Raw genomic sequence first — 27,371 nt, 5'->3', positions numbered from 1 at the left:
CCCCCTTTGAGGAGACACTCGAACGTTCGGCGGTACGGCCGCTCAATTCCGGGCGCGTCATGTATTATTTATGCCCTCCCCTTCGCGCGTGTCCCGTTCGACAAATTACGCAGGTAAAGACAAGGAGCGGTTGACACCGGGAATTTCCGCGGCCCTTCGAAATCGGAAAGGGCCGCCGTTGGCGGCGGTGGTGGGTACAGGGTACGGTCCCAAGAGAGCTCTGTCACAGTGAGTGGATAATGGGAATGGTGATGGGTGGCGGGTAGGTAGGTAGGTATAAGGCGCAAGGGTGGTAAACCAACTGGGGGCAGCGGAGACGAGTACGTCACGGCGCGGCCGTAAACCCGACGCGATATCGTAGGAGGAACGCTGATGCTGACGGGGCAACCGGGGGAGCCGTCAATGCCACCTATCCACCTACCTTCGCCTAGTCGCCCTTGTCTTCCTTCCCAATATTCCTTCATTCTGATTTGGCCGGCGCCACCCGGTAACGAAGCGACCGTCGGCCACCCTTAATCGCGCGCCGGCTCGTTACGAATCCAGCGAATTCGGCGAAATCCCGCTCTCACGGCTCTCCGTGACCGCTTCTTATTCGTTTGCTTTCCGCATCCGACCCGAACAATGCCTTATTTGTTGTTACGCAAAGCCTAGTCTCTGCAACAAGCGGTAAGAATACGTTCGTGAGAAGTAAGAATAAGAAATCTCGACCGATCGTATTCGAATGTGAGGAGAAGAATCGGCTATGATTGGTCAGTTTCCTGCCGTTGCTTCTTACAAACCACGTTTGCGCTCGACGATTCATCCGATGAATCAACTCATTGGGAAATTTTGTTCAGTCATGAAGGAGGGTGGGGAGGAAGTCTTAGGCGCGAAAAACGTCCCGCAAGGTTCCGCGAGTATTCCCGAATTTCCGACCATCTGAAATCGTGTCTGATCAGCCGGCGAATGCGATCCGCGCGGTATAGCTGTGCCGGCGTGTGAAAACAATTAACTTCTCGCCGGGGAGAGATCAGTGACCCGCGGGTTTATATCTGACTTCGGCCGAGAGGGATCGCGCGCCGTGTCGCGCCACGCCGCGCGGCTCACGTTCCCGGAAGTTAAGACACCAGCACATCCGGATGCGAGCCACGGACGTGAGGCCTTTCGAAACCCCGTGCTTTCTCTGCTAGCCGGCCGAGCCTTGGCTACTTAACGTTTCAGTGGGTGTCCCCGTGTCTCGGCCAATCCGATCCCCTCGTAGTCACGTCTTAATTTGAGAATACTCAACCGACTTCTTTTCTTTTTCTTTTACCGCATCCTTTCGCACACACTCCTTCAAATCTCTTCATACCTTTTTATTCATAATTTATTTCTCCGTGATTCGAAAAAGTGATACGTCGGTTGTGATCGAATCGACCGGACATTTCCGCGAGAAATCCCACTTACCGATGGCATCGTTCGCGTAACGCGTAATCAATCCTCGCCCGGCCGCCATCAACGGCTCGATAACAATCTCGTCGCGTAATATCGTTTCGCCGGGACGGAGTGAAGAACCAAGAACAGCGGGCGAAGCCGTATTCCTTCCGCGATACCGTCGGCCGTCGACGCTAACAACGGAGAATAATCGTCGTCGTCCTCGGGCGAGCCCCGGGCGAGCATCATGAGCGAAGACACGCAACGGCGAAGACAAAAACCAACAACGAAGCGCGCGCCCCGCGTTATAAACTGGATTTGATATCGGGGGGAGGGCGGGGGAGGGAGGGTATGTGAGTTTGGGGTCGCGTCTAAAATGTAAAGGAAAGAAGAAACAGCTCTTACAAGTGCATTTACCGAAAGTTCTCAGGCTCGACCTCCGCTCCTCCGCTCATCGGGAAGCTCATCACGTAGACTTTAAGCCCTCCCTTATCTGCGCGTCATCAGGAGCCAACTTCCCTTCGTCTCTCTATCTACCCGCTCTCTGTCTCTCTCTCTCCCTCTGTCTCTCGCCCTCTCGCTGTCGCGCACACACATCGAGCGCGTCCCGAGCCTCCGCTCTTTTCATTTTTTTCCTCCCCCCCTTTTTTCTTCCTTTTTTCTTTCCGTTTTATTGTACATGTGTCGCGCATGCACGCGCGCATGCATGCATACGTGCGTGCATACGTGCGTGCGTGCGCGCGAGCAGTCGTGATTTACGTCCGCGGATGCGCAGCGGCGGGATGTGCTTTAGCGCTCCCGACGGTTTTATTTTCTCCCTTTGTTTCCCTGTCTGCTGCGTGTGCTGCACGCCCGGTTTCATTCAGGATCCCGTTCCCTGTTCCGCGGAAAAACATTTCCTCGCTCCTCGTGTCGTCGTCGTCGTCGTCCACCGGTAGTACCGTCGGAATACGCAAAATACGCGAGAGCGCGCGTTCGATGATAAAGTCTTTATCACAGTCGAAATGTACACACACACACACACACACACACATACACACAGGTATATCAACGAGCCGGACTCCAAGACCGCGGCAGTTACGATCGGCGAAAATTGTTCGGAACAACGCGAAACCCCCTCCTCCCCCCTCCTTTCCCCCTGTACCGCGCGTTCTCGAGTTCTCAAACCCCGTACACGCAATTGCGTAACGCCGCGCGCGCGCGACATTATCTCCTTCGCTTTATAAAACCCGCCATGATTCAAGCGTGTTGCATCATGAATGAAATCGCGCGCGGCCCCCGCGCGGCTTTGGTCCACCCGCGCGCCGAGGGATGTACGGTGAATTATTCATGGCGTCGAATAAAAGCATAAGTGGCGAAAGACAAACGCCCGCGATAGCTCCGCTCAACGACTTCGCTCGACGAAGGGCGGTGGGGAGGGGGGGCAGAGTCGAAAAAAATCGCGCCGACGAGAACGCGCCCTCGCGCGATCCCCGGCTTGTTCGGGCCCGAAAGTCCGCTCGAGTTAGTGCAAGGAGGGGGGGAGGGGGGAGGGGGTCCCCATTGAAAATCTCACGTAAATCGTCGGAAAAAGCGGGCCTGGGACGGTAAGAGTTTACGACCGATCGGTCTCTCTCGCGAATCTAATCGCGCGTCTCGCCCGTAAAACTTATCCTCCGCAGCTCGTTATCGAACGGCGAGGAAAGGGGCGGAAATGACATTTTTTCGCCGAAACGCTACAAAAGACGGCCGGGGCATTCGATAGCCCCCGTGCGTGTGGGGTGTGCGCGTTAGGAAATTATGTCGAAACCGGAGCCGTAACATTAGGAGCATTGTATTGTTGCGCGCGAGGCTACGACTCTCCGGGGAGTAGGTTGGAAGGTCCGTTCTCGTCTCCTTCTCCGGCTCACGGTCGCGACGAGCGAGCAAGCGAGCGCACGCACACAAGAGCGCGCGCCGATACACACGGACGCGCGGAACACAGACGGAAACGGGACATACCCTCAGGTGGTGCTTCGGACCGGCAAATGAATCGTTTAATTGAATTAGTCGATGAGCCCGCGCTACGACGCGCATTATAATTTCTACCGCTGCCGATGCCGTTCTCATTCCCGGCCGCTTGTCGCCGCCGAGGAATCGTATATACGGAAAGCCGAAGCGACGACGGGGCGCTTGCCCGGGGGTTGCCGCGGGGATCGGACGTGAGTTCTCTCCGTGCGTTCACGCGTAAGTTCCGGTGTCAGACGTTATGCAGGTATCGAGACAGGTGTTAGTGGCATTTAGAAAAAAATTGCTTTGGCTCTTATTGGCCTTGTCCTGTGTTTTTATTGATTTGATATCAAAGAGCCACTTTCTCTTGTAATTCATACCATCACGCAGGTGATACTCGACTCACAATCCTCGCTCTGCGTCTTCGTGAGATTACGAAATGTGATGTAATCGCGATAATTGCGTAGTGACAATCCGTTCTCTACACCGGCGAAAAGATTCTCGGTGGTCTGTAACTGTAGTTGCGTAAGAATTACAGTCATACAGAATTATTAAGTATAGCCATGTAGAATGAAATTATAGTCATAAAGAATTATAGAATTGTAACCTTACATCTCGTATAGAAATTTTCCTAGATTTCCTCTCTCGTGTGTAGCGTGGATTCCGATTAGAATATCGAAAGTTGTCCTAAAAGACGTTTTACCGTTTCGATATCAATTGCAAATTTCAAACATGGGGTGAAGCCTTTTTCCCGCGATGCTGATTGGCTCTGCACTGCTGCTTCTGTTGTCATCAACTATTATTCTCCGAGTCGAATGACAGTTTGCCCGAATATCGGATTGGGAGGTTAATAATGCCGGAGTTATATTTTTAATCTTACTATGTTTAATAGCGCGTAGTGTATGTGTATGTATGTATTATTTGTAAAGTATAAATATTTAGTGTTTCGTTTATTGTGTTCAATCGTAGTGTAAAATGAGAACCAGAAATATTTTTGGGAAAACGTTGGGAGCGACCAAATAGAATCGGTTTGTGTTTCCGACTGAGAAATGTACGTTTCAACTATCAAACGCATATTTTTCACTTGAATCTACGTTTTTCCCAACTATAATAATTTCCCAATCCCTAATTATTTTGAAAAATCGAACTCATCTCAATTAGATCCCAAGAAACTTTCTATGCGAGATGTACATTACTATTTTAAACCCAGAAAGAGATATGTCTGAGGCCAAAAACTACTGTGATTTCAGTGGGATTTCTCTCACATTTCTCTCACATATCAGTCGCATAAAAAAAAAAAAAAACAAATTATAATGAATTCGCGACTCTAAGACTGATATTCATAGTCGGATCTTATATTTAAGATCGTCTCAAGATCGTTCATCTTTAGATGTTTTATGAAACGGGCCAATGAAATGAGCTGTAAGTACAAAATCTGAAGACGAACTTAAAACGGTCTTATAATAAGATTCGACTATAAATACTGGCTCAAATACTTCCGACGTGATCTTCCCGAAAGAAGTTGCGATCACTCATCGAGGGATCGACCAATTTCATCTACATACGGCAACATCGAAGGGATGTCCGCTACACTGTCGGCAAAAATTAACGCTATCTACTTGGGTAAAAATGAGGAAGAAATCAAAATGCCGATCGCGGTCGGTGTGCGCTCGTCTGCACAGGCCGAGACGTCGGGGACTCGTCACGAATTCCGCCGACACTGGGGAAACGATGTTACTCGTGCCGGTAATCTGGCCGATTATTACGCACAGCTGACATTTTTCGTGCCGGCGCGCGAAACGTGATGGCGAGGAGACCGCCGGCGATCCAATTGACGAGGAACGAGAAGGAAAAGGAAGAGGAAGACGGAGGGGGAGGGGAGGGTTGGCCTGCGAATATCCGAAGGGCGAGCTCTCGTCATAGCTCGCTGCTGAATTATTGATGGGCAGCACTTAGAAGGCGAGGACGTCGGGACGCGGTGGCCTCGCCGAGGAGGATCGGCTGAGAAGGAGGATACGGTGGCGATGGTTGCGCGAGGGACCACTATCTCCGGTCCCGCGGGACTCTCTCGGGACTCCTCGCGAGCCCTCGCTACTCCCCCTCCCCCCCCCGCCCAATTCCAACCAATTTGACCGAAAGTTGGGCGTAATTTTATTTTCACACGTCTGCAGACGCTCCGAGCGAGGCCGAGCGGCCACGAGCGAAAGCAGCTGCGCTGCGTGTGCTTAGGCTTAGGCTCTCTCTCTCTCTCTCTCTCTTTCGTCCGGTTAAGTCCCGTTCCTCATGGGGGTTAGATTCGGCACGGGTCAAAGGAAACCGAGAGAAAGGAGAGAAAGAAAGCCGCGCCCCTGCTGCTGCCCCGCGCGGATCTTTATCTTTGCGCAATCAACGGCGGAAACGTGGACCGGTGGTCACCTCGGCCTGCGTGTTTCCGAGAAAAACCGGCAAGCGTGCAGCCGTTCTTCTTCTTCTCGGTTCTTCCGTCGACGGACGATCGTATATAGAAACGTGTAGAAACGCCAAGTCCCGAAACCGCTCGTACGAATCGCTCGTATAAATCGTCACGCTCGTAACGTCACGGAGCGACCGCTTCCGTCGGCCGCTTTTTGATAAACCGGTGACCCGGTGAGGGAAGGGTCACCGTTGAGAGGCCGCGCGAGAGGAAGATCCTCTCGATGTGAGGTGTGTGCCGGCGGGAAAGTTTCGCGCACCATCCGATGCAAATTGTCGCGCGCCTCTCTATCATTCGGCGAAGGGAAGAATCTGTCATTATCCCTCTGGGACGGCGCCGTCACCGCCTGTAAACGAAACTTCAGCCGGGGGCAGCAGGAGAGAGAGAGAGAGAGAGAGTCGAAAGTGTCACGGAATGTCTGTAAAATGCCAAAACAAGATTCTGACACGGCAGTAGCGGCTTACATCGGGGGATGCTTCCTTTCTCTCTCTCTCTCTCACCCTCTCTTTCCCTCTATCTCGTCATGCTCTCTCTTCCTCCCCTTTCTTTCGCTTTTACGACTTCCGATCTCTGTTCGGGTGGCAGCGAGAATGGTCATAATGGGTTACCGTCGTGTTGGCACATCTCCGCGCGAGGGAGAGACAAGCCCGAGCCTATGAAGGGGGGAGGGGGAGGGTAGGGAAAGCCACCGTGGCGTTTTACAGTCGTTAAGCGCAATAGCGAACGAATAAAAATCCCATCGCGTCTCGAATCATTTCGGCTCGAAAACCGAGTCGTTCCCCTCCTCCACGACGAGTCCCGTCCTTTCGGCCTCTCGGCCGTGCGTTAGAAATTGCGGAAGTTGCTTAATGGGGCCAACTCTTAAGTCTGATGCGTTTCTGGGGACAGATTTCGCGGAGTTTCCGCGTTTTTCGATTTAGGTAGACGCGGAGCCACCCTCGAGCGAAAAGAGTTAATAGCGTAGCCTTGGCGGTTTAAAGCCGCAACTGGGTGCCGTAGCCTTCGGTCTTTTGTCCCGAGCGCTGAATTGTAACGTAATATCTGACAAACAGCGTCTCCGGCGCTACCAGACGTCACAATTTCCAAAGGCGGCTATACATCGAGCGAACGAACGAACAACGAATACGACCACGCGAGCGCGTGATACGAATGTGTACGTTCGCGTTGAAACGCGTTGGACGAACTGTTTTTGACAAACTGGCTTTACGAGCAGGCCGGCCCGAAACTCCGCTCTCTGTTCGGATTCGTTGTGTTACGCGCGCACATTTTCCACCGTGTAATTAGAAAAATTTGAATTCGTTCCTCGTTCGTTCGCTCATTGTGTATCCAGCTTAAGATTCAAGCGTTATCACGACTTTCGGCGAAGCACCTTTTGTGAAAAATCCTGTTACATTTTATCGCTCAGAACAAAATGCTGGAAGTTTGTTAAAGCTTACACTTATTGTAGACCCAAACTGAGGCCGTTATTCGTAAGTCCGATCTTATATCTGAGATCGTCTTAAATTCATCCTCGGATGTTCAGATCGCTTCATCGGCTGCAAAGCATAGATAAACTCAAGGTGATCTCAAATATAGGATCTGACTGTAAATATCGGCCCAGAGCCCGGTTGCGTCAACTTTAATTCGGCTTTAAGCGAAATTTCACACTTTAAATTTGTCGTACCGAAGCAAAAGCGACCAGAGTGCTTTAATTTGCGGCTTATCTTGATATTCGTGCGAATTAAAGCATTTCAGGCGTCACTTTTGCTCTATCACGACAAATTTGTGGTTTTAAGTTTCGCCCGAAGTTAAAGTAACGTAAGTGTAACCGGGCCTAAAGCTTGGCTCACAATATGCTAATTGCGTCTTGTCTCCTATTCCTCCATCTTTCTACCGTAAGAACTTCCATTCGCTCAAGCAAAAAGAAACAGACACCAAGAAACAAGAAACAAAGAGCGCATTGTCGATCAGGTTTAACGCTAAAACTACCGACGATTAAAACGCGTATCTCTCCACCGGGGCGGTTTGAACAAGATTTTTGAAGAGAAACACGGTAACGCAAAGCAGAAAATATTTATTCGTTCGACACATCGCGACGAAAATGATTAAATCAGTTATATAATCTCCGAGATCTGCGCCGTTAGAAATCGGGGGGATTTTTACAGGAGAAAATGGCAAATCGGTCAATTATTTGCTGGCTTTCGTAGGTTTTGATGTTGAGACTCGGGGGAACGGAGAGCACCTCCTCCTCGGGAGAGACGGTCGGTCGAAACGTCCGTCGATTCGGTCGTGCGCGATTTTTCCCCGCTGGGGTTCGACGGGTCGCCCCGGCGCGCTCGACGACAGGTCGTTCGAGGAGCATGTGTGTCGCGATTTCGCGGGACACCATCGGGACGAGAGAACGTGGGCCACCCTCGGCCGCGAGCATTCGAAATTAAACGAAAGGTTAATGGCCAAGAGAGACACCAAGAAGTAGATCCCGCAGCTCGCGACCACCACCGTGTTCCATTGGCCGCGCGGCGGTTTACAGTTTAAATGTAAAACCGGTACCGGCGAGGGGGGAGGGGAGGGGGCCGACCATTGGGCGTGGTTACGTTACTCGATGTTCACTCGCGGATCACATTCGCGGCGCGCCGGCCGCGCTTGTCAGTAAACATGGGCTTCATAGCGCCTGAATAATGTATGCCGCTTAAGCGGTAGCCGCCGCGCTACGACACATCCACGCCACGCCTCTCCTCCTTTATATCTATTTGCGCGACCGCATAATTCGAGCCCCGCCGCCGCACTCTGTGTGCACGCAGTGCGCGTTTCTGCAAAATAACGCCCACCCACCTCTGCGGCTCCTCGCCGTGGTTGCTCGCCATTAACAGAAAGAGTGAGAGAGAGAGAGAGAGAGAGAGGCACGATAGTGTCGCGACAGACACGAGGATCCGCGAAAGGAGCGCGAACGCGAAAGTATGGAGCGCGAGCTTGCGATCGTCGTCTTTCTCCGTCTGACCGAGTTGTCGTCGAATCAAGCGAGTTACGATACGATCGAAGAGATATATTTGTCGAACTGTCAAGCCTTTAACCGAGAGGCCAACCGTGCTCGATGTCGGCTCGCGAATCAGCGGGGCGCAATTTCACGCTGGCGATTCCAGCGGAAATAATCGGCCGATTTAACGCGTCGGACGCCCCGAGGTTAAAGGATTAAATGTAAAATCGCGCGCGCGCGCGCTCGGGATTCTTGGAGATTTTCTTTGGGGAAACACTCTGTAGACGTGGGCGCGCGAGAGAGAGTTTCGCGATTCGCCGTGGCGAATTCTCTCCTCTCGCCGCCGCCGAGTCCATGAAGTATATCATAGAATGTCGCCGTAACCGTCGGTTTGCGTTTGAATTACAGCATCTTGGAGTTGCGCAAGGAGAAGAGCAGGGACGCGGCGAGGTCGCGACGGGGCAAGGAGAACTTCGAGTTCTACGAGCTCGCGAAGATGCTCCCCCTGCCGGCGGCCATCACCTCCCAGCTGGACAAGGCATCCATAATAAGACTAACGATTTCGTATCTCAAGCTCCGCGACTTCTCCAGCCACGGCGACCCGCCGTGGTCCCGCGACGGTCCCCCGCCCATCAAGTCCGTCAAAGGTAAGCCGATGCGTCGTCGTTGTCCCGGACGACGAAGGTTTCCGATCTCGGTGCTTTGCGTCGATATCGCGACCGGAGCTTTCGGAGCTGGCGAATGAGTTTGCTTGTGTCCACCAGGCTGTTTTTTTAGCGTTTCCTTTTTCCTACAAAGCTCCGACACTCGAACTTCGAGTCGAACTGAAGATTCGAAGCTTCGAAACATCGAAGATTACGGCCTTTGGAAACGAACTTTCGAGGCTTCAGAATTATCGAAGATTAGTGGCTCTAATATTCACCTGACGATGCAATGCGACGAGCAAATGCGTTTTGATTGGAAAAGACAGGGTCTTTTGTTATAATTTTGTTGTAAGAATTAAATTTGGTTCGTGAGAATTGGAAATTTGTTTCCGTCAACGCGTGAAAATGCATTTGGTTGTCCATTGTCAGGTGGATCCAAGCAAATTCATTTTTTTAATGTAACGATGTTTTGTATCGAAGCTTCTTTCCAAATTTTTTTCAAGTTCTCACTCGAAACGGACAAAAATTCGCTTGAAATGACAGTGAAAATATTCGGAATCGCAAGAGCGAGGATTCAACGCAAATTTAAAGTGGATTCTCAATCCGCGTGAGTGATTTTTCTAATTAACTAGCGCGAATTTTTCTGTGTAATGGTGAAATATATCAATATCACTCTTCAGTTTCGAATAAGAGACCGCTTCAGAATGAATTGCCACGCTGGGCAATTCATTCCATACGGGTGGTAAATCACCACGAATTCGACCGGCTCGGCTGTCGTTCTACTTTTCGAGTGAAACTTGACTCGAAAAAATTTAGAGAGTAGGTACACCGAAATAACGATCGGAACTTTTATTGTAACGTGCAGCGAATAACTTGTACGGCCGGCGGCATATATATTGTACCATTCCTCAGACGGAGAGTCACGTGATTTTTTCAGTCTTATGCATAACGCATAAGATTGAAAGTCGCAGATGTAACTTTAGTTACAACCTTGTGCGAGAGGCTAAAAATTGTGTAATGGTAAAGAGTTTCAATCTGGGGAATCTAGCACAGCATACACCGATAGAAAATTACAGTTCTTTTTGGCATCAAACATATCCTTTTTTATTTTGACCACAAAAATACAGAGAGAAAAAGGTTTCTTTACATTTAACGTTTCTATTTATTCGACTAAAATTTGTTTCGTACAGACAACATGTACGAAATATTATTTGTTTGAGTAAAAATTATATCTCATTCAAGGAAACTCTATTATTTAACAGAAAGAACGCTTATTATTTGAAATAATATCATTCAACCAAATAAAATGCCGTTTGGCTGCGATAAATATGTTAAACGAAACAAAGAATTTCTTTATAAGAAAATTATCTTTCGTTTCAAATCAATTTTTTTACTTAAGATAAAGACACATATCCGTTGAAGAGTCTAACAATTGTATTTATCAATCGGAACATTCGTTTCCTCGGAGGTGTGACAATGATTTGCTTGGATGCGATGAAATTGATTAAATTCGAAGAAATCTTTTTCTCAGCGTCGAAAATAATTATAACGCTCAATCAATATACACGACGACCGTACGTAGCTTAAAGTTCCATCTGTTCTGATTTCCATCGTTTCGTTAAACACAATACATTATCGCACTGTTGAACATTTCTCGTTCTAATTCATACCGATAGAACGACGACGAATTCGGGCTCGATAAAGATGTATCTGCCGATGATGCCTCTTGATGGATCAGCGTTTAACCTCGGATGGGGGAGTCATCGGGACTGTTAATAGGGATCGGGACCCATATTCCGTAGACCTAACTTTCTCTCTGGGGATAAGAATAAGAGAGGAAATCAGCCGCGTTATAATTCCTTCACTCTCGCGTCGTCTGCAGTAGAGTGGACCGGCATTGCGGCGGACACGTGTAAAACGTATCGTCACAATTTCGATCGTTTCGCTATCGCACGATACACGTGTCTCATCATCGATACACGAGACGTTTCGTGTGCAGAAGCAGAGAATATCTCGCGTGCCGTTGAATATGAAAGAAAGAAATTTTGCGTCAGATATCACTTATCGTTAAATGTGAGGAAAAAAAGAAAAAAAATATTTTGCGTCAGATATTACTTATCGTCAGTCGATTTTCGAGTTGGAACAACGAGAAATGTGCAAACTCGGGATGACTGACGAACTCCGTATTTGAGAGCTCGACACTGCGCCCCGATATGTATGTGCATACGGTCGGTTAAAATATGATTGATTGTGAGAAAATAAAGAGTAGAGGTAGAAATGAGGGAGGGAGGGAGGGAGACGTCGCCCTCGGGCCTGGTAATCGCGTTAAAGCTAGCAAGTCGGCCTGTCTCCGATTATGGATGATGTCTTTCCGATAGACACGTGTCACCTAATATTAGGCAGAATCGACGTCGCGTCGCAACATCGCGCCCGTAATTCGATTTCTGCCTAGGGTAGATGGATTTTTCTTTTTTTTTTTCTCGTCAAACGTCCACCCCCGCGATATCACGTCCCGACTATTCGGTCTAACGAGATATACTTCGAGTCTCCGTGGTAACGCGAAGTGAGAATCAACGAGACACACACACACACACGGGATTCTGTTCGAATGGACGTTTGGTGCAAGGGAAAACCTTCCTCGAGGAAACAAGCGAGCTCTTTGACAATAGATCGAGCTTCGAGATATCCTTTATAATTCCAGCATCCATGCAGCATCCGGCGAGAGATTTCTCTGGATACATAGTAATAGAGAATTGTCGGCGATCATCGAACGATACGATCGCCGCGAGTCTCCTTCATTTTCGTGCTTCATTTAGCGGAAAGGCCGCTTTATTCAGAGCTTTATTCCGTGGCGCAGCTTCCGGCCGATCGAAAGCCTCTCACCATCTTTTTCGTGAAACGCATCCTCGAGTCCGTGCCATCGAGTATATAATTCTTGATATGCAGAGTGAAATTTGCAACGAGTGACCTTGCATAGTCAGCAGCAAAATATCAACAGTCAAATAGAGACTCGCGTTACTCCGATGTTCGAAATTATTTTTTTTCCGAAAACAAAGCAGTTCTTGAAAAAGATACATTCTGTGTGTCCCGTTTGTTTCCCTCGCACGAGAGAGATCATATCTCACTGAGAGGGAAATATGTTGTATTTGTAACTGTAATTATCACAGTAGAAGAATTATGATAATTTTTCTGTCGCGGAAAGAAGAATCATTTTTCTATCATAAAAAGTAAAAGAATTAGCTCTCAGCTAAAAACTAAGTCTGTTAACTAAATTTCAGCCGTATTACATAGACCGTCAGTTTTTAGCTGTGGGAGTTAATTTTTCTTTCGTGTATTTAGTTATTGTTATTGTTATACTTTTCTCGTGGTTAAAAAAACCATAAGGAGGATACAGTTGATGCCGAAAACAACTATTCATAATTTTCCTCAGTGTACGATTGATCGAACAATTTACCTCCATTCTCTGATAAAAAAAGAGAGAAAGAGAGAGAGAGAGACGAATTTGCTGTTAACCGGACAATCATTGACCGAGAACAAACGCTATTGTCCGCATTTCCGAAGACGGGAGAGAAATCATTCCTCCCTAAAGAAAGAGGGCCGGCAGAGGGCGGCGTTGTCGAACGTCGGCGGGAAACTTACTCGTAGCTACCGCATATTTTCGGAGCGCTAGGCGGGGAAGGGGGCTGGCTGAGTTAATATTTACAGTGCGGGAGGGTCGCGAGAAAAGAGAGATAGAGAGGTTCCGCACGTACGCGGGGTACGTATAAAGGCTTAGGTACCTCCGCCACTATCCACATGGAAATCTAATCACGACAACCCCTACGCGGGCGGACGGGCGCGCCTCGCGTTACCAACCGCCAATGTAACTAAACTAACGAAATTGAGTTAGGCGCCGCGCATCGCTGCCGCAACTCCTCGTCAAACTAAATCCAGTGCGCGGCCCCTCTTCCATTCCGCATGTCAGGGCCACCGCCGGGACGACGACGAGGCCTCTCGACTTAACTCGAGTAAAATCATTCGAGATTTCGCGAGGTCTGCGGGGCCCCCCCTCATCCCGCGCTCCCGATTCGCGAGGTCAATCCGAGAGGAAGGTTTCGATCGGTAGATATCGCGATCGATCGAGACATCGCGCACTCATAACGCTGTAATTACGGACTGCTCGCCGGCGAGAAGCGGTCGACGCCGCCGCTGTTTTTCTAGCTGTCCAGGGCAAACACCGCAGGAGCCGAAAGTTATATTTGTCAAAATATTTTGACAAACGACATAAGGGTGAAGTGTATCGGTGATGGACTTCCGAGCGGGGGCAGGGGGGACGCTGACCGCGGCTGAGAGAGCGGACGCTCCGGGTACTCTCAACGGCTCGCTCATCGTAATTCATCTCCGGCTACTGAACGGATGATGTTTCTCGTTCCGATCGTCTCGTCCCGATCGTTTTCACGACGACACGCAGTATCCCCGGTCATATTATTAGACGCACTTTGATTCCCCAATAGAACACAGGTTAGGAGGGGAAGAAAAGCTACTTTAATTTTGCTCCGTTCGCTCGATTAGAACAATTTTCAGCGTCGATCGGCACTTGCCCTCTTTTAACCTCCCGAGGTGTCCAATCACTCGTTTCACCCATAATTCTTGTAAATAACGTTAATATTTTTCACAGAAAAATTTATTTTTCCGTTTCAATCACGAATAAACGAAAATAAGATGAAGTTTCGATTGACACGCACACTCAAAGCTCACGTTCTCGTGATTGTCAACGATGCGACTAGCGTGAGTTCACCACTTGTTCAAGGTCACCGTGACAGCCGAGCGAAATGACGTCATAAAGAATACTTTTCGTAGAACAATGGTTCCTTAACGGAATTCGATCGACGGACGAGCCGTATTCTAATAAGCTGGTCCTCGGAAGTCGATGAGTTGTGAAAAATGAAGGTGCGTCTAATAATAACACGGGCCAGGGACTAGAGATCGCTAGGACGACGGCGTTAAAGGCGTTTCTCGAGGATTCGGCGAAGAGAGGAGCGCGCCGACGTGCGCGCTTGACGTTGGACGGAGCCGCGACTTCGGGGAGAACAAAGGCGTTCGTCAAGACGAAATCCAGTTAGATTAGCCGGCGCGCGTGGTTCTCCTCTTATTCGGCCGGAATATCGGCATTACCCTGTTGACCGAAAACCCCGACGTGTTAGGGTCAGTCCGGCCAGTCGAGCTATTCCGTCTCATCCCGATGGACTTACGAGATTAAGCGGTTCGCGCGCGCGCGCGCGCGAGTTTGATCGAGTCTTCTAAGTCTTTCATTACGAGCTACTGGGGCTGCGCGTGGGATTATTATTACGGTAAGAAGTAGCCCGTCTTGTTTGTTAAACGAGGGGAGAAAGAAGGCGCAAAAGGGGTCGCTCGGATGCTTCAGCGTGACTCACGTATCTCACTCTGATCAATCGACGAAGACACCTTTCTCGATAAATATGCCACGATTTATCGTGACTTCTATCAGCTGGATCGTCGCGTCGCCGAGTCGCCGTACTCATTCGAGCAGATTTCAATCTCGATCGCCGGTAGTTTCGGACCGTGTCGGAATTTCAGTTCTGCATTAAGTTTATTTAGTTCTACGTTCAGTCTTCTTCACGGGTCTTCCATCGTATTCGTTTCGATACTGCAAATGAGAAGTTATTTCCGTTTCCTCCGCTTGAAGTCTCAATGTGGAATTGGAAATTTTCCTCCGGGAGGTATGAATTGTCTTTACACCGAGGGGAAGAGAAATATTTAAAAACAAACGAATATTTCTCCGGTGGGTTACGATATTTACTTCAATCTAAATTCTCTTTGTTGTTTAAACCGAGTGATGTTTACTTGATTTGAATAAATAATACTCGCTTTAAATAAAGTGAATTTAGATTTGAATAAATATCGTGTAGAAACACCCATCAAAGAGATATTCGTTTGTTTTTATAAGTGTTTTTTCTCTCAGTGTATAACATCGAAGGAACATCGTTAGTGCTTCTGTGGATGTTACAAATCGGAAGTTATTTCCGTTTTTTTCACTTAAAGGCTGAATACTCAGGACTAAATAGACTTAATGTAGAAAATTCTGACTCGGGAAAGCCGAGGGTGAAATCGGGTGTAACGATTGCATCGATGTACCGAAGGGAAAAAGTGCTACATCCAAGTAATACTTACTTAATCCAGGTGAAATAGTTGACTCCGATACTCCTCAGCAAACGTTTACGTAAAAATAACGCTCTTTTCCTTCGGTATATTAACCGAGACGTCCCGGTGATGAATTGCTGCGCTGTGAAACGTCAGGAGAAATTACGGGATTCCTTATAGTTAGATTTAAATACGAGATGCGTTTGTACATTACTGTTTAAGACGCGGCGCCGTTAAAGTTGTTCTTCATTCGCAGGTGCGAACCGGGTCAGATCGTCGACCAGCACAGCGATAGATCATTTTGAAATTCATCAAGGTACCCACATATTACAGGTAAGTTTTATCCTTTTGTTTTTTTGCCTCACCTACGCTGTGAACGATAACGCGTTCTCGGAGAGAGTAAAAAATTACCTATAGTTCAACGAGATCCATACATTGAGAAAAATAAAAGAATACTTTTGTAACTTTTATCGCATGATAATAATTATTACTATTCGTAAATACAATCGCATAAGTAGAAGAATTATAGTTAGGCGAGGCGTTTTTCCACTAAGTCTTACTGATAAAAGCGATAATAATCTTGACTATAATTTCATTAAAAATGACTAGAATTTCTATCGGATTTCTCTCAGTGCACAGTCCACGGAAAAGTCGCGACGCTTTTCTTTTCCAATAAGTTTCGCAACGCATCTCGTATCCAGCAGGAGAATGCATCTCCCGAGAACTAAAAAAAAAAACTATTCAACACGGTAATGTTGAGTTCCGAAACTAATAAAAGAAAAAAAGTGTCGGGACCTTTTTTACGTTGGACCACACACGATTTTGGATTCAATAATAACTGCCAATTTACCGGGATCGTGCGAACCGTCGTATCGCGGGTCACTTCGACTCGATTAAAATCACCGAGGTCTGAGCTCGCAAACGGCAAAATCGCCGGCATCACGGCTGAGAACGTGTAAACGTTCGAAGGGCTACCTTTCCGGTAGCGTCCGATCCTAACAGTGTCTCGCGTTTTCTGTCGCTAGTCCCTGGACGGCTTCGCGATGGCTGTCGCGGCTGATGGCAGATTCCTGTACATATCCGAGACCGTTTCCATATATCTCGGCCTCTCACAGGTAAGCGTGTCCTCGCTCGAAGCGGGGCGGGCCAGGGGGTGCGTAGGGGAAAAGTGATAACGATAACGAGAAAGCGAAAGCGAATAAAAAAGCAAGCGCGAACCGCGAATGCAACGTGCACCGCGCGGCCGGAAGACCGAAGATAGTGGAAAGACGTAAAGGTGTGGGTGCTGCAGGAGGAAGGCCCGGAGGGGGAGGGGAAGAAAAGTTGACGGAAGAGAAGGAGGTTGAAGCGTTAAAGTAGTAGTGGTGGTGGTGAACGCCGGCAATAGTAGTAGTAGCAGTAGTGGCGGCGGCGACGGTAGAGGATGATGGTGGTGGCGATGGTGGCGGTGGAGGTAGCGAAAGAGGAGGAGGAGGAGAAGGAAAAGTTGATAGCGTTGTAGAAGAATAAGGAGGAGAGGTCAAGGGAGGAAAAGAGGAGAAGGTTGTACGAGTTGGCGGCCATACTGGCTGGCACGACGGCGAGAGCATGACATAGAAGGGGGAAAGGATGGGTGGATGGCGGCGGGCGGAGGTGGTCGCATGCGGCTCACGTAGCCTCTGCACGGCGGCGTGTTCGCCATTCCTAATGCCGCTCGCGAAGGTGGACGGGGAAAGAGAGTAGAAGCGGCGCGGGGTAAAGCGCGAAGGGGGGAGGGGGGGGGTACCGGGAGGTGACCGGTGTACCAGCTCTCTCTCTCTCTCTCTCTCTCTCGGTTCTGCGAAGCTCGTGGGGCAATCAATAGGGTGTTTCGGGGATTCGGAAAACCGACGGAAAGCCGACGTTGGCACAAACATGGCTGCCGCGGCTGCCTCGCCGCGGAGAGCTTCCCCCGTGTTACCTGCGTACCCCCCTGCGTGCCCCTTGCTTGCGGCTCGCGTTGCCGAAATCGAGTCGCGTCGTGTGAAGGTGGATGCACACTAGACGAAGGGAAGGCGAATGTGCGATACGAATGCGCGTCTAAACGAGACCTCGGACTTGCTTTGATGAACCATCCTGTGAGCAAATCGGCCCTTGAGGTGTTCTTTTCGGGTTCCTTACGGGGCGTACACACGGTTGCAAATTGTAGCAACGGAAGTTCGCATTCGGTCTTACCAACTTATTCGTTCGCTCGGTGTACATCCCCGGCTTTGGAAGCGCCTGGCGGGCGGCAGGATGTTTCCGCACGGAAGAAATACTCGGTTCCCGCGAGCGAAGGGACGGTGTTGAGAAACGAAGACCAGGCGGCGAGAAATGATGTCTCCGTTGCCGAGTACATTCGCGCGAACGTTCAGCATCGAAAAGCTCAATCGAGACAATTAAGAACGGTTAATTGAGAGAGGAATCTTTCCGTTCCCGCAGCCGAGTTTCCGCCCGGTCCCCCGGCAGCAGAAATTTCGATCACACTAACGAAGTTGTTCTTCCCGTCACAGAGAAAAATTTTCATCGGATAAACCGATTAAATCCGGTATATCCGATTGTCATTTTATCATCCGATCAAGTAACGGACGGATTTCGCCCGATGAAACATCCGACGAAATTGCCGAGTTTACCGGTGAAACCTAATCGGGAAATCAGCCGCCTTTCGTACATCCTTTGTTTTCATCGCATAAAGACACGGTTTGACCGGGCATCGCACTCGATCAGATGTATCCGTTTGTTACTTTTTAATTGGATCACCCGATCAGACATAATCGGACATTTTTCTCGGTACTTCTTTACTTTCTTAATGAGGCGTCATTATTGACGCGGCGGAAAAATCGCCGTTCGCGCGACAGAACGGNGGGGGGGGGGGGGGGGACCGGACGAAAACTCGGTGAGACGAGCACGATATGCCCGGGAAAAAATTATTCTGTATGATTGTGTTTAATTATAAAAAGATCACATGTGAATTTTGCCGTTTATGTGGTTACATGATCATGTGTCTATACGGAGAGAAATGATGTTATGTCGTTCGATTAAATGTCGATATCATCACGATGCGCCGTCAGAAGCACAAGTGGCCGGAAACATTTGCTTCCATTGTATTTGCATATAATTTGTGAACAACATGTAATTCAAACATGTATTTCTCGCGCTGCGGACATACGTGTTTACACACAATCTTGGACAAATTTCACATATGATCTTTTCCTCCCGGCTAGCTCGTGTTGTCGCCGACCGACGCGCGTTCGTCGCGTCGAGAGACAACCGGGGATCCATTTGGCCGTGGAGAAATCTCCCACAGGAGTCTTTCCGCTCCGGCGGTCGAGTTTTCGTTTGATCCCCCGGATAACGGGAAACATCCGAGTGTTCGCGCGACGGGACCGATGCATCGTATTTGTGATTAAGATATCGCGTCGGACTGGAGGAAGGAGGCGTTGGCGAGAATTGTGACAAAGGGAAGAAGATCGTGCCTTAATTTCAGGTAGAAATGACGGGGTCGAGCGTTTTCGATTACGTCCATCAGCAAGATCACGCCGAGGTCGCGGAACAACTCGGCCTTGGGCTCGCGTCGTCGTCCAGCACGCCGGGCCCGCACTCGTCGAATTCTGGCCTAGCCTCGCCGAGCAGCGCCGCGTCGGAAGAGCACGGCTCGTCCTCCACCGCGAATCCCGACGGTAACTGTCTCGCCTCATTTTGACGAATGAATCCGCGTCACCAATGTATTATATAAAGAATATGCTCTTCAAATTTCTCGGAACTTTCTTACTCGAAACAAGTGAAAAGTAGCAGTCCTCGACCATATTATTAGACGCACTTTGATTCCTTGATGGAATACAGATTAGGAGGTGAAGGAAAGCTACTAATTTTTGGCTCACTTGGTTAGAATAATTTTCGATGTCAATCGGCGCTTTCATCCTTCGCAACCTTCTCAGGTGTCAAATCACCTGTTTCACCCGTGATTTTTGTAAACAATATTGATATTTTTCACGCAGAAATTTATTTCTCCAGTTAGCAAGCGAGGAATCGAAAGTTTCAAGTCACGAATAAACGAAAATAAAACTGAATCTCGATTGACGCACGGCCAAGTGAGATGACGTCAGAAAAATATATTTTTCGTAGTATAATCGTTCTTTGGCGTAATTCGATCGATAGATGAGCCGTATTATAAAGCCGGAAGTCAATGAATTGTGAAAGATTAAGATGCGTCTAATAATATGGGCGGAGTATGTTTTCACTCAGAGCGATAATGCAAATCCGGCCACTCGAAGTCGCAAGAGCGAGGTGTTTCATTCATAGAGAGGATTCTGATTCCACACGAGTGAACGTTCCCGTCGATTAGAGTGAATTCGTTTTCGTAACGGCGGAACAGATCGTCGGATTCATCCGATGATTCAAAGTGGAGGATTCACTGAGTTAAAAGTCGCTCGAATTCGACAGACAGTCAGACTCTACCTTTTGAATGAGAAGAGATATCACACCGAGAGGTTTGAAGCACTTCCCTGGATTTCCCGGAGTTGAATCTCACCCGAAACAAGTGAAAAGTGCCGGTATTTTTGCCTGAGGCGATACATAAGATGCTAAATACTGTCCACCTCGCAGTCGTAAAAATGAATATTTTACTTAAGCTGAGAGTGGGTTCTGACTCCACGCGAGTGGATTCCCCGGTCGATCAGAGTGAATGTACTTCTCGTGACGGTGGAATACATTAGATTCGTTAGTTTTAAGTGCGAATATTTAGTCAGCTCAGACTCGAGGTGGAGAATTCGCCCCGTGCGAGCGAAAAGTCACGCGAATCCGAATGGCATTTTACTCCTCGAGTGGGATTTTGCTCCGAGAAATTTCGAGGGCAAATAATCTCGCATATCTCGCGAGCGAAGAGACCCAATTTCACTCTTGTATTCGTGTGTTATCTTCAGTGTCCTCGGTAATGTCGCTATCGGCGACCGGACTTTACAAGGGATACGACCGGGCGTTTTGCGTCAGGATGAAATCCACTCTGACGAAGAGGGGCTGTCACTTCAAGTCGTCCGGTTATCGGGTAAGCGAATTCGCGTGTCAATCCGACGATGCAAGAGTAGAAAATAGCTGTACATTATCTCGCAACACGGCTCGTCCTCTCGCTGAGCCTTGATCGGTAACTCATCGACAAACGATGATTACTAACAGATTGATAATTTCAGACTCCGGAATAGTCGCTGTGACGTTATTTAACGACGTCAGAAGCGAAGAAATTTTTGCGCTATACTTCGAAAAATAAAAAATAAAAAGATACATCCGCAGAATGATAACTTGACGCGGAAGTTTCTCTTCCAACCTCTTTTCTCGTGACTTCGTCAGTGTTAATTTTGCGACTATTTACCGATCGTTCGAGTAGAGGGAAAAGTGTTCCTCCAATTTTGCAAGTTCGCTGAATCGATCGCAAATGTCACTTCGCGGATACATCTTTTGATTTGGAAATCTAACGCAGCGAATTTTGGCGTTTTCTCGCTTCTGACGTCATTAAACAAGGACAGTCACAACAACGATCACACCCGGAGCCTTGATTAACTCTGCGTCTTATTCTTTTACACTGTCTGAGATCGCGTAGAATAGCGCACACACACACCTTTTCACGTACGCGTGTATACGCGCAGGTCGTGCTGCTGCTGTGTCGTTTGAGGCCGCAGCTCATATTTAGCCATACGAGGAAGACCGCGCCACCTCTGATGGGTATGATCGGTCTGGCCATCGCGCTCCCGCCGCCGAGCGTGCACGAGATCCGTCTCGAGACCGACATGTTCGTCACACGAATCAGTTTCGACTTTCGGATAGCACATTGCGAACCAAAGTAAGTACCGCACCCCGAAGTAACCCCTCGAGTGAGCGTGACGGGTCTCGCCCGTGTGAGCTTCCTCGGCCAAACTCAACTTGGACAAAGATTAGGCCCACCATAATGTTTGAAATACTTTTTGTTTTTTTATGACAAATATTTGAAAAAAAATTCANATATATATATATATATATATACATATGTTAATATAGAAGTATTATCATTCAGGTTGACCTGTAAATTGTTAACAGAAATAAAATATAAAAATCAGGCTTGCAAAATGTAAAAAGAAAACAAGCCATTCCATGACGGCTGATAGATTATTTATTGTCTAAAAGCTGATATATTATAGTTTGCATTATCTGTATAGACGCAGTAGATTATTGTACTTTACATGTAAACGCTTGCAACCCTGCACGCGACATTATCGAGTCTCTCACGGACGCTTCGACGAACGCAAAAGAAATTCGCAAAGTAGGTGAACCTAGTGAGCGACCGTCTCACACGTACCAAAATTCGTGTTTCTTCAGGGTTTCCGAATTACTGGACTACACGGCCGACGAATTAACGGGGAAGAATCTCTACACGCTGTGTCACGGCGAGGATGCGAACCGTCTACGGAAGTCCCACATAGATCGTGAGTATAACTGTTATGAATTGTAAAATTCGCGATCACCTCACCGTCGATCGTAAGACACCAGAAGAGAAGTCGCTGAATACCGTTTGCACGATCACACGTAAAATCACACCACCTGAGATACGACTTCTGTGTGACGTTTTTTTTTTCTGTGTAATGTTCGAGAGGAAGGAAATAAACGCGGCGCAGCGCCTTGAACTTACCTTATTAAGCCGGCAAGCCGTGCATGCTCGATTGAACTCGAGGATATCTCATATGCTGTGTAGCATCTCATGCCGATGTCATAATGATCATTGGAAGTAGCTTTTCACTCGGTGCACTTCCGACACATAACACATATGCACACACCCACACGACACATCGTGCTTCTCCGCAGCGATTTCGTTCCTGCCGCGAGGAGGAAAATAATCTAACGCGAGTAGCAAATTTTCTTTCGTCGCAGTAAATAAATATATATACAGGACATTTCTTAATTACACCGTCCGATATTTTAGAAATTGCTTCTTCGGGTCATTTTCACAAGGAAAACGTTCACACGCACCTGTGTGTTCGTTTCCTCGTAAAACGACCGCAAAAGCCTCGACTCCTCAAATATTGTACGGTATTTGAGAAACACCCAGTATATATTTATTTGTTCGCTGCGCCAGTATGAAACGTTCGCTGTCCCTCTGAATTATTATTTCCCTCCGTGCGATTATTTCGAGTAATCTTCTTCGAAGGAGATTCCGAATGAGATTACATTTCGTGTTAGGCACGAATCAAAAAATTCCCGAAATTACACGTTACAATTACCGTTTCCGTGTTGCGACACGTAACTGATGTTAAACGTTCGCAATCGCGGCGACATCGTGACACGTCGGGATCATCGCTGAAAAAAAAATGCCGATCTTCGTTCATCCGTCCCCATCGTAAAACGTTAATGAAAGAATGCGAGAGATGAAAGGTGTGCGATAGGTGTGTGTTGCTCAACGGTGACGGTGAAGGAGAATGGGGTTCGTACCGGCAAAGACTGAATAAATAAGTGAGGACTGAGCGAGCGACAGTGAAAGAAAGACACGAGGGACACGACGGTAGTCGCAGGGCTGCTGTTATTTTGCGAAAGTCAAACATTTCCTAGGAAATATAACGAGTCGAGGAAGGGATCGTAGGCGTCTAAGGGAACGTGGAAAACTGTCATCTTTCGATCGAAATTTTCGCGGACGGATCTCAAATATCACGCGGGGAGAAATAATGAATCGCAATCGCGGGCCGTCGAGCGCAATTAGCGAATATTGAGTTTTCCTCGACATCCTAACATCTCGCGAGATCGGACACACTTCGTCAGCGTTTTTCGTTTTTCCTCGCAGCGGTCGGTACTCGGGAATCGATTAACGGCCGGCGGGTGGAGGGAAGGGGGGGGGGGAGAATAGAGTCGTAACGTTATTAATGTACATACGTTTCCAATCAATCAATCAATCAATCAATCAACCAACCAACCAATACCAAAAGCCGATAGATCTGCCACGCAGAATTTCTTGCTCCTATTGTTCTAGGAAAATACTTCGGTGAGAAAGAACGCGGTGGGTGTCAAAGCTGTTCCGGGAAGAGAGAAAAGCACGAAAAGTATTAATACGTGTTGGTCTTTTCGACTCTGCGCGCGAGACCGCTTGCTGATTTAGTAAGTACGTATCTGTTTGTATTTGAACGTTTCAGATCAGATGTTAGTCAATGCACGTGTAGGCGTGGGAATATATAACGGTGACCTTTGCCCGGTCTCGCTCAGTTTTTCGACTTTTCCGTTTTTCTCGGCACGAAATATCACCGATCGCGCGTGTCTTCCTTATTAATGTCGCGATAATCAAAACGTCGCACGTCGTTTCTTTCGCAAATCCATCGCCAATTCCGAGAGAAAGAAAGAAAGAGAGAGAAAGAGAGAGAGAGAGAGAGAGAGAGAGAGACGCGACTCGGAAATTAATTCGAACGGTCTCGATTCTCTTGTTAGAGAAGAGAGAGAGAGAGAGAGAGAGAGAGAGACACAGAATATTCTTGCTTACTCGCTTAATCGTCTCGCATCCATCGATGCGACGATGAAACGTCTTCCGAGTGTCCCGTCGATTTTTCAGCAGAGAAATTCGCGCACTCAAGTTCAAGGTTCGATCCCTCGGACAATAGCGAACAAGATATTCGCATCGACAAGCCAGCACATTGTCGAAGATGGCAAAGATAATGATCGGAAAAAATTATCGGCAATCGCTTCGCCCTCTCAATCGGCCAGACGAGAAATATTCCCTTTTAACTACGTGTCTCCTGCGAGACTACATAATATATAGACTGTATAGACACCACTTCCAAGAGCATTATACAGAGATGGAAATGAACGTATACATACACACGCGCACACACACGTATATATATATTATATTCCAATGAGACAATAAACGAAGGATCAATCAAGATTTGCATTTACAATAAGATGCTTGTTTTTCCTCATCATTGTCGTACAAACGGTAGCTTCGACGCTGATTGTGTAATCACACTTTCGAGAAGTGAAAGAAAGAGAGAGAGTGAGAGAGAGAGAGAGAGAGAGAGAATAGAAGAAGAAAAAAATAAGGAATAAACGTTTGAGAAAAAATCGGAGAATTCATGTGATTCATATTTTAATAAGTTTTTATAACCTCACCTCTTTCTTTTACGGTTCTATATATACCTCAGTCGTCGAGGTCATTTAAAAACACCGAACTGTGTTGATTGTAGTGATCCACAAAGGGCAGGTATTGACACATTACTATCGACTGATGAACAAGAGCGGCGGGTACACGTGGCTGCAGACGTGCGCCACCGTCGTGTGCAATTCGAAAAATGCCGAGGAGCAAAATATCATTTGCGTCAATTACGTCATAAGGTGAGTCGTCAACACACCGGATTAGCGCGTGGTTCGTGCGTCTCATTGATCGGTCCCCTCAAATTGTTTTCATTTCCGGCCGAAGGAAGGGAGAATTCGCGGTCTTCGGAAACCGAAGCACGGATTTTACGACGTCATTAAAACCGTTCAAGCGCGTAACATTATTTAATATTAAATAATATTCCGAGCATACTCTTAGAATATATTAGACGCATAATATTCTAATAATATATTGACACTGTTAATATTAATATTTAATGTCACCGCGAAATCCGTGCTTGGACCTCCTAAAGGCCCGTAAATTCTCTCCCCGGGGAAAAATGATTATATATGATTATGTATAATCATATAAAATCATATATAAATCTTGCCCATATATGCGGTTATGTACATCATCATATATGATCATATAAGTCTATACGAAAAAAAAATGATGTTACGTCACTCAATTAAATGTCGATATCACGTGCAGTCAGAAGCTGGCCAGAAGCATTTACTTCAATTATATTCGCATATAATTTGCAAACAACAGTATTTCTTCGTCGTGAGCACGTGTGATTATATACAGTCATACATACGGGCAAATTTCACGTGTGGTCTTTTCCCCCCGGGGGAAATCTTCCTCTGGTCCGACCAGGTGGGAGCTGATTCACGCTTGACACCTCGTTTGCGCAGAGCACGGCCGGCGGAATATGCTTTCTCATATCGTTTCTCGTCCACAGCGGCCGAGAGTACGAAAACTTAATAATGGACTGCTGCCAGCTGGAGGACGGCGTCACCGGCGTGAAGAGGGAGGACACGGCCGGGAACGATCCGGAGAACGGGTCGCCGGACGCCGACCGAGGAGGTACAAAACAGCCTTTGATTTAGCGACCGACGCGTCCGAGAAAGAAAGAGAGAGAGAGAGAGAGAGACGCGTCCGGGAGGAACATCGGAAACGCGTTCATCCTCGGCCTTCGCGCCCTCGACGTGATATTCGTTGCAACTTCTGATTTCAGAGGGTCGTAGTCGAGGCGGCCCTGCGAATCAGCACCAGGAACAGTCCCACCGGTCGCCGGCGGAGGAGCGGGAGGAGAGTCACGGCTCGGAGAGCGAGAAGCAGCGGGGCAGCAGGCACCACGACAACATGGCGCAGCTGCAACAGGACTCGCAGACGGCGGTCGGGAACATCGGCACGCTCGTGGTGAGGCTGCGCGCGAGCGGGCACAAGCGGAAGATACCCGCGGACGACGAGAGCAGCTCGAACGAGGAGGACGACGAGGAGGACGGGGCGAGCACGGCGAAGGAATCCGGGAGCAACGAGAGGAGCCGCGCGCTCAGCCCCGCCGCCTCCACCCACTCGATCTCGACGACCGAGCAAACCCTCTGCTCGACGACGAGCCCCAAGTCCCGTCGCACCGGCGAGCCCGTCTCCACGAGACTCGACAGCAGCAACAGCAACACCGAGAGCACCGGCACCTCGGTGAAGGATCTCGAGCAGGCGATGTCGAAGCATCTGCCGGTGAGCTCGCTGACGAAATCGAACTCACCGGCGACCCTCCACCAGCCGACCGACTTCAGCACGGACGCCCTGCTGAAGCAGCAGCAACAACGGAGCACGATACAGTGGATAGGTGCCCACCATCACCACCACCTGGGCCACCTGAGCCCGCAACAGTCGACCGCCGCTCCTTTACCCGCCTCCGCCCTCCTCCGGCAGCTCTACGCGAACCGGGAGAGCGTGATACGCGCGAACGTCCACGGGATCACGTCGAGCGGCGGCGGTGCGCGCGCCCCCTCGTCCGCCGGCATCTACTACCCGGGCGAGACCGCGCCGAACGCCGGCCCGCTGCCGACCCCGCCGGGCTCCGAGGGCTCCAGCACGTACGGCGAGCACCAGTTCGTGCTGGCCGCCGCTCACAATCAGAAGCCCACCGCCGGCAACTGCGCCGCCGACGCCTTCACCAGCCTGGTCTCCTCGTACACGACCGCCACCGGCGGTTACTCCGTGGACTACCACTCCGCGATGACGCCGCCCTCGTCGGTCTCGCCCCGGGACAAGCAGCAGCAGCAACAGCAGCAGCAGCAGCAACAGCAGCAGCAGCTTCATCCCGTGATAAGTAGCTACGAGAGCTCGTCGGCGTACGCGGAACCGGCGGTGCTGCGTCACCAGTACGAGCCGGCCCAGCCGTTACCGTTGAAGCCCCAGGTGTACTCGGCCACTGTTCATCCGAGTGCCTTAGACGCCGCGGCGGCGTACGCATCGGCCGGCCTCACCGCCGAACAGCCGCAATTCTACCATCATCCGGCCGGCACCGCCGGCTTCCACATCTACCATCCGACTAACAAGTCGACGGCGAACGGCTGGTACACCTCGGCTTCCTAGTGGCACCACCACTACCAGCAGTAGGGCCAGCCCTTTCAGAGAACGGCCACCGTGTGTGTGGACGCGTGCGACGGGGAACGCGTGTACTTAAAGCAACTGTAATTAAAAGAGACCCCCCCCCCCCCC

At 48.9% G+C, this 27,371-nt stretch overlaps 1 protein-coding gene across 4 annotated transcripts in view; it reads left to right on the top strand.

Annotated features, from left to right (window-relative positions):
- LOC106748357 overlaps nt 1–27,361 on the top strand; it is a 181,680-nt gene extending 154,319 nt beyond the window's left edge. For all 4 annotated transcript variants that reach the window (XM_014626789.1, XM_014626788.1, XM_014626787.1 and 1 more), the window contains 10 exons: nt 9,174–9,412; nt 15,807–15,883; nt 16,576–16,665; nt 19,035–19,227; nt 20,470–20,591; nt 21,187–21,380; nt 21,893–21,999; nt 24,733–24,880; nt 25,603–25,727; nt 25,879–27,361. In XM_014626789.1, the coding sequence (XP_014482275.1) occupies nt 9,174–9,412; nt 15,807–15,883; nt 16,576–16,665; nt 19,035–19,227; nt 20,470–20,591; nt 21,187–21,380; nt 21,893–21,999; nt 24,733–24,880; nt 25,603–25,727; nt 25,879–27,245 (2,662 nt within the window). In that variant the 3' untranslated portion in view covers nt 27,246–27,361. The remainder of the gene's footprint in view (nt 1–9,173; nt 9,413–15,806; nt 15,884–16,575; nt 16,666–19,034; nt 19,228–20,469; nt 20,592–21,186; nt 21,381–21,892; nt 22,000–24,732; nt 24,881–25,602; nt 25,728–25,878) is intronic.
- Nucleotides 27,362–27,371: the final 10 nt, after the last annotated feature.

The sequence above is a fragment of the Dinoponera quadriceps genome, unplaced genomic scaffold (assembly GCF_001313825.1).
Source record: "Dinoponera quadriceps isolate SergipeBrazil2010 unplaced genomic scaffold, ASM131382v1 scaffold2512, whole genome shotgun sequence".
Lineage (NCBI taxonomy): Eukaryota > Metazoa > Arthropoda > Insecta > Hymenoptera > Formicidae > Dinoponera > Dinoponera quadriceps.
This window is presented reverse-complemented; position numbering and strand designations above follow the sequence as displayed.